General features: G+C 56.3%; 6 protein-coding genes across 7 annotated transcripts in view; 4 read left to right on the plus strand and 2 right to left on the minus strand.

Moving 5' to 3' along the window:
- The window catches only part of LOC116445393, a 34,249-nt gene extending 33,974 nt beyond the window's left edge, over positions 1 to 275 (minus strand). Inside the window, exon 1 of the mRNA XM_032111990.1 lies at positions 114 to 275. Within this exon, the coding sequence (XP_031967881.1) occupies positions 114 to 250 (137 nt within the window). The 5' untranslated portion in view covers positions 251 to 275. The remainder of the gene's footprint in view (positions 1 to 113) is intronic.
- On the plus strand, positions 170 to 14,508 carry LOC116445373 (mas-related G-protein coupled receptor member H-like). Of its 2 annotated transcripts, XR_004240738.1 has the most exons (3): positions 170 to 225; positions 7,840 to 8,839; positions 14,244 to 14,508. XR_004240738.1 is itself a non-coding variant. In XM_032111952.1 (2 exons), the coding sequence occupies exon 2, from the start codon at positions 7,867 to 7,869 to the stop codon at positions 8,782 to 8,784; it is 918 nt and encodes a 305-aa protein (XP_031967843.1). In that variant the 5' UTR covers positions 170 to 225; positions 7,840 to 7,866; the 3' UTR covers positions 8,785 to 9,197. The 2 variants fall into 2 exon arrangements, 1 of the variants encoding a protein (XP_031967843.1); XM_032111952.1 differs by lacking the exon at positions 14,244 to 14,508 and having other exon boundaries at positions 7,840 to 9,197.
- LOC116445997 (mas-related G-protein coupled receptor member H-like) lies at positions 253 to 1,454 on the plus strand. The gene has a single exon (XM_032113194.1). The coding sequence runs from the start codon at positions 253 to 255 to the stop codon at positions 1,057 to 1,059; it is 807 nt and encodes a 268-aa protein (XP_031969085.1). The 3' UTR covers positions 1,060 to 1,454.
- Positions 3,397 to 6,386, plus strand: LOC116445390 (mas-related G-protein coupled receptor member H-like). Its single transcript, XM_032111981.1, has 3 exons — positions 3,397 to 3,485; positions 5,256 to 5,371; positions 5,615 to 6,386. Exons 2-3 carry the CDS (start codon positions 5,366 to 5,368, stop codon positions 6,284 to 6,286), a joined length of 678 nt encoding a protein of 225 aa, XP_031967872.1. The 5' UTR covers positions 3,397 to 3,485; positions 5,256 to 5,365; the 3' UTR covers positions 6,287 to 6,386.
- On the plus strand, positions 11,513 to 14,508 carry LOC116445400 (mas-related G-protein coupled receptor member H-like). Its single transcript, XM_032111997.1, is given in 3 exon segments — positions 11,513 to 11,650; positions 13,155 to 13,227; positions 13,230 to 14,508. Coding segments are annotated over 3 exon segments (1,086 nt in total). The 5' UTR covers positions 11,513 to 11,605; the 3' UTR covers positions 14,198 to 14,508.
- A 1,759-nt stretch (positions 14,509 to 16,267) lies between these two features.
- LOC116445374 (mas-related G-protein coupled receptor member H-like) lies at positions 16,268 to 17,412 on the minus strand. The gene has a single exon (XM_032111953.1). It carries the CDS (start codon positions 17,366 to 17,368, stop codon positions 16,451 to 16,453), a length of 918 nt encoding a protein of 305 aa, XP_031967844.1. The 5' UTR covers positions 17,369 to 17,412; the 3' UTR covers positions 16,268 to 16,450.
- Between the last annotated feature and the right edge of the window lie 18 nt (positions 17,413 to 17,430).

Consider the following 17,430-nt stretch of genomic DNA (forward strand, 5'->3'; position numbering starts at 1 on the left):
CTCCATCCTCTGCCCTGAGCTTCCCTTCCACATCTCCTGCTGAACTTTCCAACCCTCCCCCCTCCCTCTCCCACCCCACCATTTCCACTGCCCTCCTCCCCTGCACATCTCACTTCTCTCCACCGAATCCTTCCCACTGCAGGGAGCTGCTGAGGAGCCGCTTGGTCCATCCCTGGATTCTCCAAGCACTGACTGCCCATCCACTCTGACCACAGCCGGGGCCACATCCCAGCGCCTGCCCAGCGTCCATCCATGGAGTTGTCACCCACCGAGGGACCCGGTCCGTGTGCAATCAACCTGGCCGTACGTAGTGTCACGCTGCTTATCTGCCTCTGTGGACTGGCTGGGAATGCGGCTGTCTTCTGCCTCCTCGGACCCTCCATCCAAAGCAAGGCCATCACTGTCTACATCTTCCACCTGGCAATCACTGACTTCGCCTGCCTCCTCCTCATCATCACCTCCGCCCTGATCCTCCTGGTGGAGGACGTGTTCTGCTCCATTATCGTGCCCCGGCAGTACCTGATTTTGCTTTCCCTGCCACTGCCGTTCTCCTACATCCTGGGGCTGTACCTGATGACAGCCATCAGCTTCAGCAGGTTCAGGTCCATCCTCTGCCCACTCTGCTGCCGCTGTCACCGTCCCCAGCACCAGTCGAAGGTGGTGAGTGCCATGCTCTGGGCCATCTCCACCACTGTCATTCCCACGCTGACTTCCCTGTTCATATCAGACAACGCACAACGCTTCATTGTGACTCTCACCGTCCTGGTCATCCTAAACTTTCTCCTCTTTGTTACCTCCACGGTCATTTCCAGCATATACCTCTTCATTACGGTCGTGCGTGCCTGCCACCAGCAGCCACCTGAGAGGCTCGACATCATTATCTTCCTCATGGTGCTCTTCAGTCTCCCCGCTGGCATCTGCACTTTTCTGCTTCTGTTCCGCTACAGTATCTACCCCCCGGCTCTTCCCCTGTTTGTCTCCATCCACACCAGCATCAAACCCTTCATCTACTTCTTGGTGGGGAGGTGCTGCAGGCACCGCTCCGTGGGGTCTCTCTAGCTCTCCCTCCAGAGGGTCTTGGGGGAGCCAGAAGAAACCACTGCCCGCAGCAATGATGCTGCCATGGGCATGGCAGTCTGAGCCTGTTGATCGCTTCCCCTGCACTGCTGAAGGACCCCGGGACAGTGGCTGAGGCTTTCCTCGAGGCACCTGATTGATTAACAAATATCCACAGGTTCATCTTCCCGCGGTGTAATCCTGCAGCAGGGGCATGTGGGAGGGAAGCTCTGCAGGGAGCACATTGGAGCATGGCTTTCCTTCTCCCTCACAGTTCCTGGAGCACTATTCCCCCAAAGGGTTCGTGCCCCACACAGCTGTGATTCCTAAAATCCCCGTGGCATGGTTCCTGCATCCCCCTGCAGTCTGATATCAATAAACAGCTCCGTGAAACCTGAGCTGCCCTGGCCCCCTCTGCCAGCGCTCCCCGGCTTCCTCTGGCTCCTGCTGCCAGCCGGGAATGTGGGTGGAGGGAGGGGACACGGCCACGGCTGGTGCTGCCCGGAGCCCCCGTGATGCCGAGTGCCCGGAGCTGGGCTGGCACCGGCACAGGCGGCACGGGCAGGATGGCCCAGGGGCTCAGCACGGCCCCGGCTGCTCCGGGAGTGCCACGGCAAAGATGTGCCTGGTCCCGGCTGGAGCGGGGCAGGAGCGGGGCTGTCGGGGGGAAGGCGGCCCCGGGGGGGTCTGGGCGTGTGCGAGGGGTCAGGAGGGGTCAGGAAGGGTCTGGATGCTGCCGATCCCAAATGTCCGCGCTGGAGAGCAGCAGAGCCCGATGGGCAGCGCTTCAAGGTGGGGAGAGGCTGCTGGGCGGGAAACCTGCGGGATGGGATGGCATGGGATGGGATGGGATGGGATGGGATGGGATGGGATGGGATGGGATGGGATGGGATGGGGTGAGGATGGGATGGGATGGGATGGGATGGGATGGGATGGGATGGGGATGAGGGGTGGAAATTGAGATGGGAAGTGATACCAAAAGGGGCTGGAACAAACTTTCCTAACACTATGGGAAGCAGGATGAAACTGGAATTCTTTAACTGTGCAGGGCACACAGGAGGATCTCTCCTTGTTCTCTGTGTGGGGGGAGACTTTACAGCAGGGTTTTTATCCATTATAAACACACACAGCTATTAAAACTTTTTTCTTATCTCATACATAAACATCACTTTCCTAGGACTCATTTCCATGCATCCACCTCCTCCTGGGAGTCCTTTCATGATCCTGGAGGTTCATCAGGAGGGGTCTCTGGTGCTCCTATTCACTGAGTGCTGCCATATTAAAGGTGACCTCGCCTTGAACTTTTCCTTTGGCCATGCGCTGTTGTTTCTTGTTACAGAACTGCCCCAGAACCACTGCAGGCCTCCTGATCTGTTCCTTCACTGCCTCCAGCTACGTTTAACATCCTGTGTGCTCCTACGGAGTACATGGGAGCTGAGCTTTCATCCTTCCTCCTGGGTCCTAGAATACCACAGCCAGCAGGAGCAGAGACACTGCCGGGATGCCGGGTGGAGCACGGCTGTGAGGAGGGGGGGAGGGGGGGAAGGTGTTCCCGGGGGAAGAAGGAGTATCTGGTGTGTCGGAGGCGGTTTCGGAGGGGTCAGGGGAGAGTCAGAAGGGGTTGGAGGGGGTCTGGATGCCCAAATGTTCCCACTGGAGGGCAGCAGAGCCCGACAGGCCGCGCTCGGAGCGGGGAGCGGCCGCCGTCTGGGAAAGCTGCGGGATGCGGTGGGATGGGGTGAGCATGGAGAGCGGGGTGGGGATGGAGAGCGGGGAGAGGGGATTAGGATGGGGATGGGATAGGATAGATAGCACAGCTCAGCTGTGCTGCCGTGGGTCCAGGGGCGGTTTTGGCAATGATCCTGGAGCTCCTCCCGGAATGGGAGTTGCTTCTGAGAAGCAGCCAACTTCCTCACCACCACTGCTAGCACTGCCAGCATTCCAGTGCTGCTGGAGTGGCCGTGACCCCTTAGGGAAAAGAAACGAGGAATGGTAGAAGCCTGTTGGGAGAGGGAAGGCAGTCGGAGAATGGGACATTCTGCAGGGAAGAAGTGTTTCTAACCAGGAGGAAATTAGGAGGCAATCGCAAAATTCTCCATGTGGACATTCTGGCAAAAGTCACTTCCTTAGTGGGAAAAACCCCAAGACAAATAACTCCGAGGAACTGGAGCTCTGACGTAGCCAAAGTCACAATTTCCGACTCTCCCGTGACTCCACCCAGCCTGGGGAAGCAACACGAGGACGGGGCACGGAGAGGAGCTGGTGGGACAGCAGTGGGCACCTCCTGGTGATCTGGGCACTTTCTCCTTCGTGTTCCTGAGCTGGGAGGAGCCGCTTTAGGATGTGGATCCCAAAGGAGCAAGGGGTGCCAGGAAGCGCCGCTGATGGGGACAGAGCCCCTGTGCCTGCTGCTGCCCCACACTGAACAGGTCAGTGGAATGTTCTCCTTCCTCCCTGCCCCACCTTCCTCTCCTCCTGCAGCTGCTCTGTGCCTGCCACCCTCTCCCGGTGACTGCAGTGCCCTCCCCAGCTCCTCCCTGCTCTGCCCTGCTCTTCCATTCTGCATCTTGATACCAAAAGGGGCCGGAATAAACTTTCTAACACAATGGGAAGCGTGAGGAAGCAGGAATTCTTTACCTGTGCAGGACACACAGGAGGACCTCTCCTTGTTCTCTGTGTGTTACGATGTGGTTTAAACCCAGAAAAGCAAAGAAAGCTAAGTGTCTGTGCTTAAACTGGAAAGAGCTTAGAAGGTTCAAAGCATTCCCAGAAACAAGATTAAAATCAACCGAAATTAAATGTTGATGCCAAGAAATGGATGTATTTATTTAATAGTAGAGAGGCAAAGAGAAGGAAAGAGAAAAGAAAGAAAGAGAAAAAGGAGTGTGCATGGGGTTCTGGGGGGACAGGGAGAGGTGACAGGGGTTAGGTGGAAGCGTATCACCCATCCAAGGGTCCCAATGATGTCTCATTGCTCCCTTCCATCTGGTCTGCTGCTGGTGAGGGTCCCTCACTGCCACCATGGCCATGCCGCCACATGCCACCACACCACGTGGCAAAGAGTACAGAATGACTAATGGATTAATGCACACTTTGAGCCAGGTGGGAACACCCACGTGTCTCCCTTGCAGGGGCCGGCTTGACACTGTCCCGTACAACACTGAGGGTCTATTGCATCATCTCTGCTGCTCTGGTGCAGGGTCTGGGAACCCCTTTGAGGGGGCCCCTGTGATGGGCCATGTTACCTCTTTTGCTGTGGATAAGCTTCCTGCTCCCCCCCTGCCCTCCCCCCCTTCGTGAGGACCCCTCAGCTGGGCTCCTCTGCACAGTGGAGGATGGGGAGTCACTGAGCCTCTGACCAGAGGCTTTTCCAACACACACCCAAAGCCTCTCCTCCCGCCACCCTTTGGTGCAGGGTCTTTTTGAGCCTGGCAGCTGATAGCCCTGGGGCTGTGGTCCCCACCTTGGAGGTGTTAAGCCCGTGCTCTGTGAATGTCCCCAGCCCTGAGTTGTTACTTTATCTTTTCTTCACCATCGAGCCGTGTAAGGCCTCACTCAGGGCCCCATTCAGGATTCAGTTGTCTTCTCTGCAGCTTTTGTAATGCAATTTTAAAAGTCCTTCATGAAAATGTTTAAGTCATAAACTATAATATTTCAGTCTCTGACAGTGTGGTGAGACTTTAATGCAGGGGTTTTATCCATTATGAACATACAATGTCATTAAAGCGTGTTTCTTATCTGATAAATCAACATTACTATCGTAGAATTAATTTCCATGTTTCCACCTCCTCCTGGAAGTCCTTTCATGATCCTGGAGGTTCATCAGGAGGGCTCTCTGGTGCTCCTATTCACTGAGTGCTGCCATATTAAAGGTGACCTCACCTTGAACTTTTCCTTTGGCCATGCGCTGTTGCTTCTTGTTACAGAACTGCCCCAGAACCACTGCAGGCCTCCTGATCTGTTCCTTCACTGCCTTCAGCCACGTTTATCATCCTGTGTGCACACTTTCACATCCTTTTATCTTTTTGGCTGGTTGGTCTTTCAGCAACATCAGGGAACTGAAAATGTTTATTCTCTGTTACTTGTCAGTCCCCATTCAAACAGCCCAACCCTCCCACCTCCCTCTCCCACCCCACCATTCCCACCACCCTCCTCCCATCCACATCTCACTTCTCTCCACCGAACCCTTCCCGCTGCAGGGAGCTGCTGAGGAGCCGCTTGGTCCATCCCTGGATTCTCCAAGCACTGACTGCCTATCCACTCTGACCACAGCCGGGGCCACATCCCAGCGCCTGCCCAGCGTCCATCCATGGCGGTGAGCTCCGTGCCCCCACCTTCTGCCTCACCCACCGAAGGAGATGATCCATGTGAGACAGATGTCAGCAACGTGGCCATACACAGTGTCATGCTGCTCATCTGCCTCTGTGGGCTGGCCGGGAACGGGGCTGTGCTCTGGCTCCTCACACTGCAAGGCCCTGTCGCCCGCATCTTTGACCTGGCTGTCGCTGACTTCCTCTTCCTCCTCTTTGCGCTGCCCTCCTCCCTGCTCTTCCTGCAGGAGGACGTGTCCTGCTCTCCTATCATGCCCCAGGTGTACGTGAGCTTCCTTTTCCAGCTGTCCATGATGTCCTACTACTGGGGGCTGTTCCGGCTGACACGCATCACCGTCATACCGGACACGCACAAGCTCTGCCTGCTCTTCTTCCACTGTCACCCTCCCCTGCGCCTGCTGTGGGTTGTGGACAGTGCTGTGTATTGGGTCGCCTTTGCCGTCATCACTGCCATTCCCACGGTGACATTCCTGTGCCCATCACACGAGCAGGAGCACTGCCGGGTGGCTCTCACCTCCATGTTCGCCGTCACCCTGCTCATCTTTGCTGCACCCGTGGTCATCACCCGCACAATCGACATCATTAAAGCCAAGCGTGGCTCCCAGCAGCAGAAACCCAAGAAGCGTGACACAGTTATCTTCATCATTGTGCTCTTCATTCTCTTCCTCAACCTCTGGAATGTCCTGCAGCAGCTCGGCTTCACCGGTGTGTCCTCCCAGGTTTTTTTCCTGCTCGCCTGCATCACCAGCACCATCAAACCATTAATCTACTTCCTGGTGGGGAGGTGCTGGAGGCCCTGCTCCTTGGGGTCCCTCCGGCTCTCGCTCCAGAGGGTCTTTGAGGAGAGGAAAGACATCACTCCCACCAGCAAAGATACCACCAGGGACATGGAGGTCTGAGCCTGTTGATCCCTTCTCCTGCACTTCTGAAGGACCCTGGGACAGTGACTGAGGTTTTTCTTGAGCCAACTGATCAATAAATATCCACAGGATCACCCTCCTGCACTGTATTCCTGCAGGAGCAGGGAGCAGGGGCAGTGCCACAGGCGATGTGGGAGGGAAGCTCTGCAGGGAGCACACTGGAGCATGGATTTCCTCCTCCCTCACAGTTCCTAGGACACTGTTCCCCAAAAGGATCCTTCCTCACAGGGCTGTCATCCCAAAAATCCCCGTGGCATGGTTCCTGCATTCCTCTGCAGTTTGATATCAATAAACAGCTCCGTGAAACCTGAGCTGCCCTGGCCCCCTCTGCCAGCGCTCCCCGGCTTCCTCTGGCTCCTGCTGCCAGCCGGGAATGTGGGTGGAGGGAGGGGACACGGCCACGGCTGGTGCTGCCCGGAGCCCCCGTGATGCCGAGTGCCCGGAGCTGGGCTGGCACCGGCACAGGCGGCACGGGCAGGATGGCCCAGGGGCTCAGCACGGCCCCGGCTGCTCCGGGAGTGCCACGGCAAAGATGTGCCTGGTCCCGGCTGGAGCGGGGCAGGAGCGGGGCTGTCGGGGGGAAGGCGGCCCCGGGGGGGTCTGGGCGTGTGCGAGGGGTCAGGAGGGGTCAGGAAGGGTCTGGATGCTGCCGATCCCAAATGTCCGCCCTGGAGAGCAGCAGAGCCCGACGGGCAGCGCTTCAAGGTGGGGAGAGGCTGCCGGGCGGGAAACCTGCAGGATGGGATGGGATGGGATGGGATGGGATGGGATGGGATGGGATGGGGATGGGATCTGGGATGGGGATGGGATACTTAAATCAGCCTGAATAAGCTTTCTAACACAATGGGAAGCAGGAGGAAGCAGGAATTCTTTACCTGTGCAGGACACACAGGAGGATCTCTCCTTGTTCTGTGTGTGGGGGGAGACTTTACAGCAGGGGTTTTATCCACTAGAAACACACACAGCTATTAAAACTTTTTTCTTATCTCATACATAAACATCACTTTCCTAGGACTCAGTTCCATGCATCCACCTCCTCCTGGGAATCCTTTCATGATCCTGGAGGTTCATCAGGAGGGGTCTCTGGTGCTCCTATTCACTGAGTGCTGCCATATTAAAGGTGACCTCGCCTTGAACTTTCCCCTTGGCCATGCGCTGTTGTTTCTTGTTACAGAACTGCCCCAGAACCACTGCAGGCTGCCAGATCTGTTTTCCCACTGCCTCCAGCCACGTTTATCATCCTGTGTGCACACATTTAAATACTTTTATCTTTTTGCCCAGTTAGGCTTTTGGCAACTTCAGGAGAGCTGAAATGTTTATTCCCGATGTTCTTTATCAATACCCACCCAAACAGCCCAACCCTCCCACCTCCCTCTCCCACCCCACCGTTCCCACCGCCCTCCTCCCCTGCACATCTCACTTCTCTCCACCAAACCCTTCCCGCTGCAGGGAGCTGCTGAGGAGCTGCTTGGTCCATCCCTGGATTCTCCAAGCACTGACTGCCCATCCACTCTGACCACAGCCGGGGCCACATCCCACTGCCTGCCCAGCGTCCATCCATGGCGGTGAGCTCCGTGTTCCCACCTTCTGCCTCACCCACCGAAGGAGATGATCCATGTGAGATAGATGTCACCGACGTGGCCATACACGGTGTCATGCCACTCATTGGCCTCTGTGGGCTGGTTGGGAACGGGGCTGTTCTGTGGCTCCAGCACATGAAACCCATCACTGACTACATCTTCAACCAGGCCTTTGATGACTTTTTCTTCCTCCTCTTCATGATCCCTTCCACCCTGCTCTTCCTGCTGGAGAACGTGTCCTGCTCTCCTATCATACCCCGTGTGTACTCGAACTTCCTTTTCCAGCTGTCAATGGTCTCCTACCACATGGGGCTGTACCGGCTGATGTCCATCAACACCAAGAGGTGCAGGTCCACCCACTACCAACTCTGCTACCACTGCCACCTTCCGCAGTCCATGTTGTGGGTGGTAATGAGAGCCCTGCAGTGGGCCTTCTTCTACACTGTCATCGCTGTCAATCCCACAGTGACTTCCCTGTGCCAGTCATACAAGCACGAGCACTGCTGGGGGGCTGTCATCTCCATGTACACCCTCAACCTCTTCCTCTTTGCTGCACCTGTGGTCATTTCCAGCACAATGCTCTTCATTAAGGCCAAGTGTGGCTCCCAGCAGCAGCAACCAGAGTGGCTCGACATCGTCTTCCTCATTGCGCTCTTCACTCTCCCACTCAGCATCTGCAATTTCCTGCAGCAGCTCGGTTACATCACTGTGTCCTCCCAGGTTTTTTTCCTTCTCGCCTGCATCCACAGCACCATCAAACCCTTCATCTACTTCTCGGTGGGGAGCTGCAGGAGGCGCTGCTGGAGTCCCCTCAGGGACTGCATCCAGAGGGTCTTTGTGGAGCCAAAGGACAACACTCCCAGCAGAAATGCTGCTGCCATGGGCACGGTGGTCTGAGCCTGTTGATCCCTCCCACTGCTCTGCTGAAGGATCCCAGGACAGTGGCTGAGGGTTTCTGTGAGTTCCCTAAGCTGGGAACTCTCCCGTTTGCTGCACTCCGAGGACCCTTGAACACCGATGGATCCTGGGCCCATCCCCCCCACTCCTCAAGGCTCAACTCTTCCCCCCGGTGAGGACCTGCAAAGGCACCTGGAGTGAGCACTGCACTGCCTCCAAGGGGAATTTTTCACAGGGACCTTGCACTGACTCTATGTCTGTGTCCATACACGTGTCATAGCTCTGGTTTCATTGGCAGGATTTCATTTGTAGGGCTGTTTTTCCTTGGTGTCTCTGTCTGGTCAGTGCTAGAGTGAACCTGGTCAATGAACTCCATTGTGCTGTCACTTAATATTAAATGTGGCTTTTACTGATCCCCTTGCTGCTGGTCTTTTCAGCAATCTCAGTGTCATGGTTTAGCATAGTTTGGGTTTTTAGTTAAGGAGGGCTCCATCATCCACGGAAGTGATTCTTTTGTAAAGAGGTGCTTACAGCTTCCTCTAGACCCGACAGAACCAAACAACTGGCTAGTTTGAATATTGGCAACTCTGTTAAGCCACTTAAGAAGCTTGATACACCTCTGTGATCCACATTTAAGAACAAACAAATCACAATCATGGGCAAAAGTACCTGTACTGAAATAAACAAATGTTGAAGTGGCTGTGATCTGGTGAGAAGCTTGAACAGAGAGAGATGAAAGTGATGAAGACCCTTGCTCCCAGGGAAGAAGAAGTGTGGAAACCATGTTTTTACTAGAAAATGGACATATCGTGTGTAACTGTAATCGTGAACCAGCCATAAAATAGAAAACCCAGAGCCCATAGGACAGAAGGACTTGAGCACGTACACAGGGGAAAAAGTTCATGGGGAGGTTGTGAGAAAGGAACAAGCAGCACTGGGGAGGATGCAAATGAGGAACAAGCAAAAGACGAAAAGGATGAGAAAATGCAAACCTAAGGACAGTTGTGACATACATGGTGACACATGTGACATACAATGTGACACAGAGACAAGAGCCAATCATAAAGCATAAAGCAGCTTTGTGTGAAAATAAGCCTTAACCAATGATAATTATGCACGATCATGTGTAGGGAAAGACAGAATTGTATATTAGGGACAGTAATTCATCATAAAATGGCTTCTGCCTGATTCACATTGAATCGTGTAGAGTCCATTGTTTCTCTCCACAAAGAAGACCTCTGTTCCTGGAGCTGAAGATGCTCCCAGAGACAGGTGAAGAGAACCTTTGCTTCTGAACAGCTCGTCCTTAAAATGGTACCCCATTGGTTCAAGATTGGAGCCTCAGAAACAGTTGTGGGGAAAGCTGTAGGTCGGGGGAAGGGAGTCTCACATGTGAGCAGAGAACCAACCCGGGCAGCTGTCTCGCTGTGACATTGAAGCCACAGGAGAGCTGTTTCTTGTGGAGATGTTTCCATAGCATGAGCAAGAGAGACTCCTCTCCCTAAGTGAGCTGAAGAAAGAGATTATTATAGAGGTGGTAAACTGACTGGAAATCCCAAGGGTTGTCTTTTTACGTTGTCAGTGGGAAAAAGAGAGGAGAGGTGGGGGAGGAGAAGTGTTCTGAAGTTTTAGTCTGACTTCTTTTCCCCCCCTCTTTTAGGTCTGTTAATAAACTTCTTTATAGTCTTTAAAGTTTTGTGCGTGCTTTGCTCTCTCCTAATTCTTATCTCACGGAAGGAATAGAAGTAAGTAATGGATTTCGAAGTAAACCACTACACTCGGCCACTCGTTTGGAACAGTCCCGTGGTGTAATCCTGCAGGAGAAGGGAGCAGGGCCATGCGGGAGGGATGCTCTGAGGGGAGCACACGGGAGCTGGGCTTTCTTCCTCCCTCCCGGCTCCTAGAACTCCACAGCCAGGAGGAGAGCGGGCACTGCCGGGGTCCCTGGTGGAGCGGGGCTGTCGGAGGGAAAATGTGGCCCGGAGGTGGTCTGGGCTGTCGGAGGGGGTCAGGAGAGGGTCTGGATGCCGGCGATCCCAAATGTTCCCACTGGAGGGCAGCAGAGCCCGACAGGCCGCGCTCGGAGCGGAGAGCGGCCGCCGACTGGGAAAGCTGCGGGATGCGGTGGGATGGGGTGAGCATGGAGAGCGGGGTGGGGATGGGGATGGGGATGGGGATGGGGAGCGGGGATGAGGATAGGATGGGATAGAATGGGATAGGATAGGATAGGATAGGATAGGATAGGATAGCACATTGCAGCAGTGCTTCCTTGGCTCCAGGGGAGGTTTTGGCAATGATCCCGGAGCTCTTCCCAGAATAGGAATTTCTGTATTGAAGCAGACAGCTGCCTCACCAGCACCGAAGCAGCACTCCCGTCACTCCAGTGCTGCTGCAGGGAATATGACCCCTCAGGGAAAAGAAAGGAGGAAGGGTAGAAGCCTGTTGGGAGAGGGAAGGCAGTCGGAGAATGGGACGTTCTGCAGGGGAGGAGTGTTTCTAACCAGGAGGAAATTAGGAGGCAATTGCAAAATTCTCCATGTGGAGCTTCTGGCAAAAGCCACTCCCTTAGCCAAAAAAATCAGGACAAATAACTCTGTATAAGTGGAGCTCTGACGTAGCCAAACTTGCAATTTCCAACTCCTCCACGACTCCACGGAGCCTTGGGGAGCAACACGAGGACAGGGCACGGAGAGGAGCTGGTGGGACAGCAGTGGGCACCTCGTGGTGATCTGGGCACTTTCTCCTTCGTGTTCCTGACCTGGGAGGAGCCGCTTTAGGATATGGATCCCAAAGGAGCAAGGGGTGCCAGGAAGCGCCGCTGATGGGGACAGAGCCCCTGTGCCTGCTGCTGCCCCACACTGAACAGGTCAGTGGAATGTTCTCCTTCCTCCCTGCCCCACCTTCCTCTCCTCCTGCAGCTGCTCTGTTCCTGCCACCCTCTCCCGGTGACCACAGTGCCCTCCCCAGATTCCCCCTCTTTTCCTGTGCATCCTGTCTGTATCTTAATACACAAATGGGCCGGAATAATCTAACACAACGTGAAGCAGGAGGAAGCAGGAATTCTTTACCTGTGCAGGACACACAGGAGGACCTCTCCTTGTTCTCTGTGTGTGTGTTATGATGTGGTTTAAACCCAGAAAAATAAAGAAAGCTAAGTGTCTGTGCATAAACTGGAAAGAACTTAGAAGGTTCAAAGCATTCCCAGAAACAAGATTAAAGCCAAACGAGATTAAATGTTGATGCCAAGAAATGGATGTATTTATTTAATAGTAGAGAGGCAAAGAGAAGGAAAGAGAAAAGAAAGAAAGAGAAAAAGGAGTGTGCATGGGGTTCTGGGGGGACAGGGAGAGGTGACAGGGGTTAGGTGGAAGCGTATCACCCATCCAAGGGTCCCAATGATGTCTCATTGCTCCCTTCCATCTGGTCTGCTGCTGGTGAGGGTCCCTCACTGCCACCATGGCCATGCCGCCACGTGCCACCACACCACGTGGCAAAGAGTACAGAATGACTAATGGATTAATGCACACTTTGAGCCAGGTGGGAACACCCACGTGTCTCCCTTGCAGGGGCTGGCTTGACACTGTCCCGTACAACACTGAGGGTCTATTGCATCATCTCTGCTGCTCTGGTGCAGGGTCTGGGAACCCCTTTGAGGGGGCCCCTGTGATGGGCCATGTTACCTCTTTTGCTGTGGATAAGCTTCCTGCTCCCCCCCTGCCCTCCCCCCCTTCGTGAGGACCCCTCAGCTGGGCTCCTCTGCACAGTGGAGGATGGGGAGTCACTGAGCCTCTGACCAGAGGCTTTTCCAACACACACCCAAAGCCTCTCCTCCCGCCACCCTTTGGTGCAGGGTCTTTTTGAGCCTGGCAGCTGATAGCCCTGGGGCTGTGGTCCCCACCTTGGAGGCGTTAAGCCCGTGCTCTGTGAATGTCCCCAGCCCTGAGCTGTTACTTTATCTTTTCTTCACCATCGAGCCGTGTAAGGCCTCACTCAGGGCCCCATTCAGGATTCAGTTGTCTTCTCTGCAGCTTTAGGATACGGATCCCAAAGGAGCAAGGGGAGCCAGGAAGCGCCGCTGATCGGGGACAGAGCCCCTGTGCCTGCTGCTGCCCCACACTGAACAGGTCAGTGGAATGTTCTCCTTCCTCCCTGCCCCACCTTCCTCTCCTCCTGCAGCTGCTCTGTTCCTGCCACCCTCTCCCGGTGACTGCAGTGCCCTCCCCAGCTCCTCCATCCTCTGCCCTGAGCTTCCCTTCCACATCTCCTGCTGAACAGCCCAACCCTCCCATCTCCCTCTCCCACCCCACCATTTCCACTGCCCTCCTCCCCTGCACATCTCACTTCTCTCCACCGAATCCTTCCCGCTGCAGGGAGCTGCTGAGGAGCCGCTTGGTCCATCCCTGGATTCTCCAAGCACTGACTGCCCATCCACTCTGACCACAGCCGGGGCCACATCCCAGCGCCTGCCCAGCGTCCATCCATGGCGGTGAGCTCCGTGTCCCCACCTTCTGCCTCACCCACAGAAGAAGCCGATCTGTGTGAGATAGATGTCACCAGCATGGCCATAGACAGTGTGACACTGCTCATCTGCCTCTGTGGGGTGGTCGGGAACGGGGCTGTGCTCTGGCTCCTCCACAGGAACGCCACCACCTTTTACATCATCAACCTGGCCTTCGCCAACTTCACCTTTCTCCATTTCACGGTCCCCTCCACCCTGCTCTATCTCCTGGAGGATGTGTCCTGCTTCACTTTCACGCCCCTGATGTTCCAGAGGGTACTTTTCCTGCTGTCCCTGTTCTCCTACAACATGGGGCTGTACCTGCTGACGGCCATCAGCCTCGAGAGGTGCACATCCATCCTCTGTTCCCTCTGGTACCACTGCCACTGTCCCCAGGGCCTGGCATGGGTGGTGTGTGCCCTACTCTGGGCCCTCTCTGTCACTTTCATTGTCACTGTGACTTACCTGTGCCTGTCACACGAGCCCGAGCACTGCCAGGTGTCTCTCATCTCCATGTACGCACTCAACTTCTTCCTCTTCGCCCCAGCCATGGTCATTTCCAGCACAATTCTCTTCGTTAAAGTCAAGTGTGGCCCCCAGCAGCAGCAACCCAAGAGACTTGACATCGTTATCCTCCTCACTGTGCTCTTCTTCCTCCTCTTTGCTCTTCCCCTCAGCATCTGGAATTTCCTGCAGCAGCTTGGTTACACTGCTGTGTCCTCCCAGGTTGTTTTCCTGCTCGCCTGCATCCACAGCACCATCAACCCCTTCATCTACTTCTTGGTGGGAAGGTGCTGGAGCCCCTGCTCCGTGGGGTCCCTCCGTCTCTCCCTCCAGAGGGTCTTTCAGGAGCCAGAAGAGAACACTGCCCACAGTTATGATGCTGCCCTGGACACAGCCATCTCAGCCTGTTGATCCCTTCCCCTGTGCTGCTAAAGGACCCTGGGACAGTGGCTGACAGATTCCTTGAGCCACCAGATCAATAAATATCCACGGGATCACCCTCCCTGGGGTGGTGTAATCCTGCAGGAGAAAGGAGCAGGGGCAGTGCCAAGGGTGATGTGGGAAGGAAGCTCTGCAGGGAGCACATTGGAGCATGGATTTCATCCTCCCCCACAGGTCCTAGAGCACTATTCCCCCAAAGGCTGTGATCCCTAAAATCCCCCTGCCATGGTTCCTGCATCCCTCTGCAGTCTGATATCAATAAACAACTCCGTGAAACCTGAGCTGCCCTGGCCCCCTCTGCCAGCGCTCCCCGGCTGCCTCTGGCTCCTGCTGCCAGCCGGGAATGTGGGTGGAGCGAGGGGACACGGCCACGGCTGGTGCTGCCCGGAGCCCCCGTGATGCCGAGTGCCCGGAGCTGGGCTGGCACCGGCACAGGCGGCACGGGCAGGATGGCCCAGGGGCTCAGCACGGCCCCGGCTGCTCCGGGAGTGCCACGGCAAAGACATCCCCAGAGATCTTTTAATTTTAATGTTGTCAGGCAGGTGCAAAGGACTCTTTTCCTTCAGAAATTCTTCCTCTGCCCTGCCTTTGGCCTCTCCCTCAGCAGGCTCGGATGGCGCAGCTGCAGGGAGAGGGGTCCGTGGTCCTCAGCACAGGCACACCCTTCCAGGAGCACGGTGACACCTGTGACTGTCACCAGGGGCTCCACGGGGCATCACCCACCTCCCTGTGGCTTTGCTGCGGTCACCAGTCCCAGCACATCCCACACCTTTCCTCCAGCCCCACCACATCCCACACCCTCCCTCTATGTCCAACACCTGCCCACAAGCCCCACCACGTCCCAAACCCGCCCCACAGCCTCCCATCCCACTCCCCGTGCAGCCCACCCACCTGCCGTCCTTCCCAGCCCTCCCATCCCCAGGCCTGCTCCTACAATCCCTCCCCATGGGCTGCTCACCCCAGACCGCCTCTTATGGTTTTCGGGGACTGTTTCTCTGGGAGATCCCCCCACCTCCAGAGCTTCACCCGCGGTGTTCCCGCCCTTCCCCCTCCCCCCCCACCCCCGCCTCCCTTGGAGAGGGACAAGAGGCGACAGCGCGATGGATCCATCAGCGTTTATTAGGGCGGAGGAGAGGGAATGGCCGGGAGTGGAGACACTGCCGGGGCTCCCGGCTGGAGCGGGGCAGGAGCGGGGCTGTCGGGGGGGATCTGGGATGTCAGAGGGGTCAGGAAGAGTCTGGGGCGGGTCGAGAGGGGTCTGGATGCCGGCGATCCCAAATATCCCCACTGGAGGGCAGCAGAGCCCGACGGGCAGCGCTCGGAGCCCGGGAGCGAACGCCGGGCGGGAAACCTGCGGGATGGGATGGGATGGGATGGGGATGGGATGGGATGGGATGGGATGGGATGGGATGGATGGGATGGGATGGGATGGGATGGGATGGGATGGGATGGGATGGGATGGGGATGGGATGGGATGGGATGGGATGGGATGGGGATGGGATGGGATGGGATGGGATGGGATGGGGATGGGATGGGATGGGATGGGATGGGATGAGATGGGATGGGATGGGGATGGGATGGGATGGGATGGGATGGGATGGGATGGGATGGGATGGGATGGGATGGGATGGGATGGGGATGGGATGGGGATGGGATGGGATGGGATGGGATGGGATGGGATGGGATGGGATGGGGATGGGATGGGATGGGGATGGGATGGGATGGGATGGGATGGGATGGGATGGGATGGGATGGGATGGGATGGGATGGGATGGGATGGGATGGGGATGGGATGGGATGGGAATGGGATGGGGATGGGATGGGATGGGATGGGATGGGATGGGATGGGATGGGATGGAGAATGGGGTCGAGATGGGGATGGGGAGCAGCATGGGGATGGGATAGGTGCAGGAAATAGGGAAGGGGAGCCGAGATGAGGATGGGTTGGGGATAGGACTGGAGTGGGAATGCGGATGGGATAGGGATAGGGATAGGGATGGGGATAGGGCTGTAGGATAGGGATAGGGATAGGGATAGGGATAGGGATAGGGATAGACACAACAACATGGATCAGTGGGATGAGAAAAGGGATGGGAAAATTATGGGATGCATCCTGACACACCGCTGTAGGAAGGTGACCTGCAGGCCTGGCTGGGAGCAAGGGTGGGCAGCTGAGCACGAAGCTGGCGTGGGCAGCACGGCCCGTGGGACCACAGTGGCCTCTCAGCTGGAGATTGTGGTGATCCCTGTCTCCTCAAAGACCCTCCGGAAGGCAACCTGGAGGGACACAACGGAGCAGCGCCTCCAGCAGCTCCCCACCAGGAAGTAGACGAAGGGGTTGATGCTGCTGTTGATGCAGGCGAGCAGGAAAACCAGCTGGGAGGACACAGCGATGTAACCGAGCTGCTGCAGGAAATTCCAGAGGCTGAGGGGCACTCCAAAGATGAGGAAGAAGAGCACAGTGAGGAAGATAACGATGTAGAGCCTCTTAGGCTGACGTCTCTTGGAGCCACACAGGACCTTGATGAAGAGGATCACGTTGGAGATGACCATGGGTGGAGCAAAGATGAGGAAGCTGAGGGCGTACATGGAGATGAGAGACACCCGGCAGTGCTCGTGCTCATGTGACAGGCACAGGGAGGTCACAATGACCATGACAGCAATGGAGAGTGCCCAGAGCAGGACGCACACCACCCCTGACTGGCGCTCGGGACGGTGGCAGCGGTACCAGAGGGGGAAGAGAATCGAGCCACACCTCTCGAGGCTGATGGCTGTCAGCAGGTACAGCCCCATGTTGTAGGAGAACAGGGACAGCAGGAAAAGGGACCTCAGGTACTTCAGGGACACGACAGTGAAGCAGGACACATCCTCCAGGAGATAGAGCAGGGAGGAGGGGACCATGAAGAGGAGGAAGGTGAAGTCAGCGACGGCCAGGTTCAGGATGTAGACGGTGATGGGGTTCCTGCGGATGTGGAATCCGAGGAGCCAGAGCACAGCCCCGTTCCCAGCCAGCCCACAGAGGCAGATGAGCAGTGTGACAGCTCCTATGGCCACATCGGTGACATTGATCCCGCAGGGATCGTCTCCTTCAGTGCCCATCACGGGAGATGAGGGAGGTGGGGCTGTCTGGTTCAGCTCCATGATGGGAGGTGGGATGTGATCCCCAGCTGTGGTCAGAGCAGAGGGGAGTTAGTGGGACCCCA

This window comes from Corvus moneduloides, chromosome 6, assembly GCF_009650955.1.
Source record: "Corvus moneduloides isolate bCorMon1 chromosome 6, bCorMon1.pri, whole genome shotgun sequence".
NCBI lineage: Eukaryota > Metazoa > Chordata > Aves > Passeriformes > Corvidae > Corvus > Corvus moneduloides.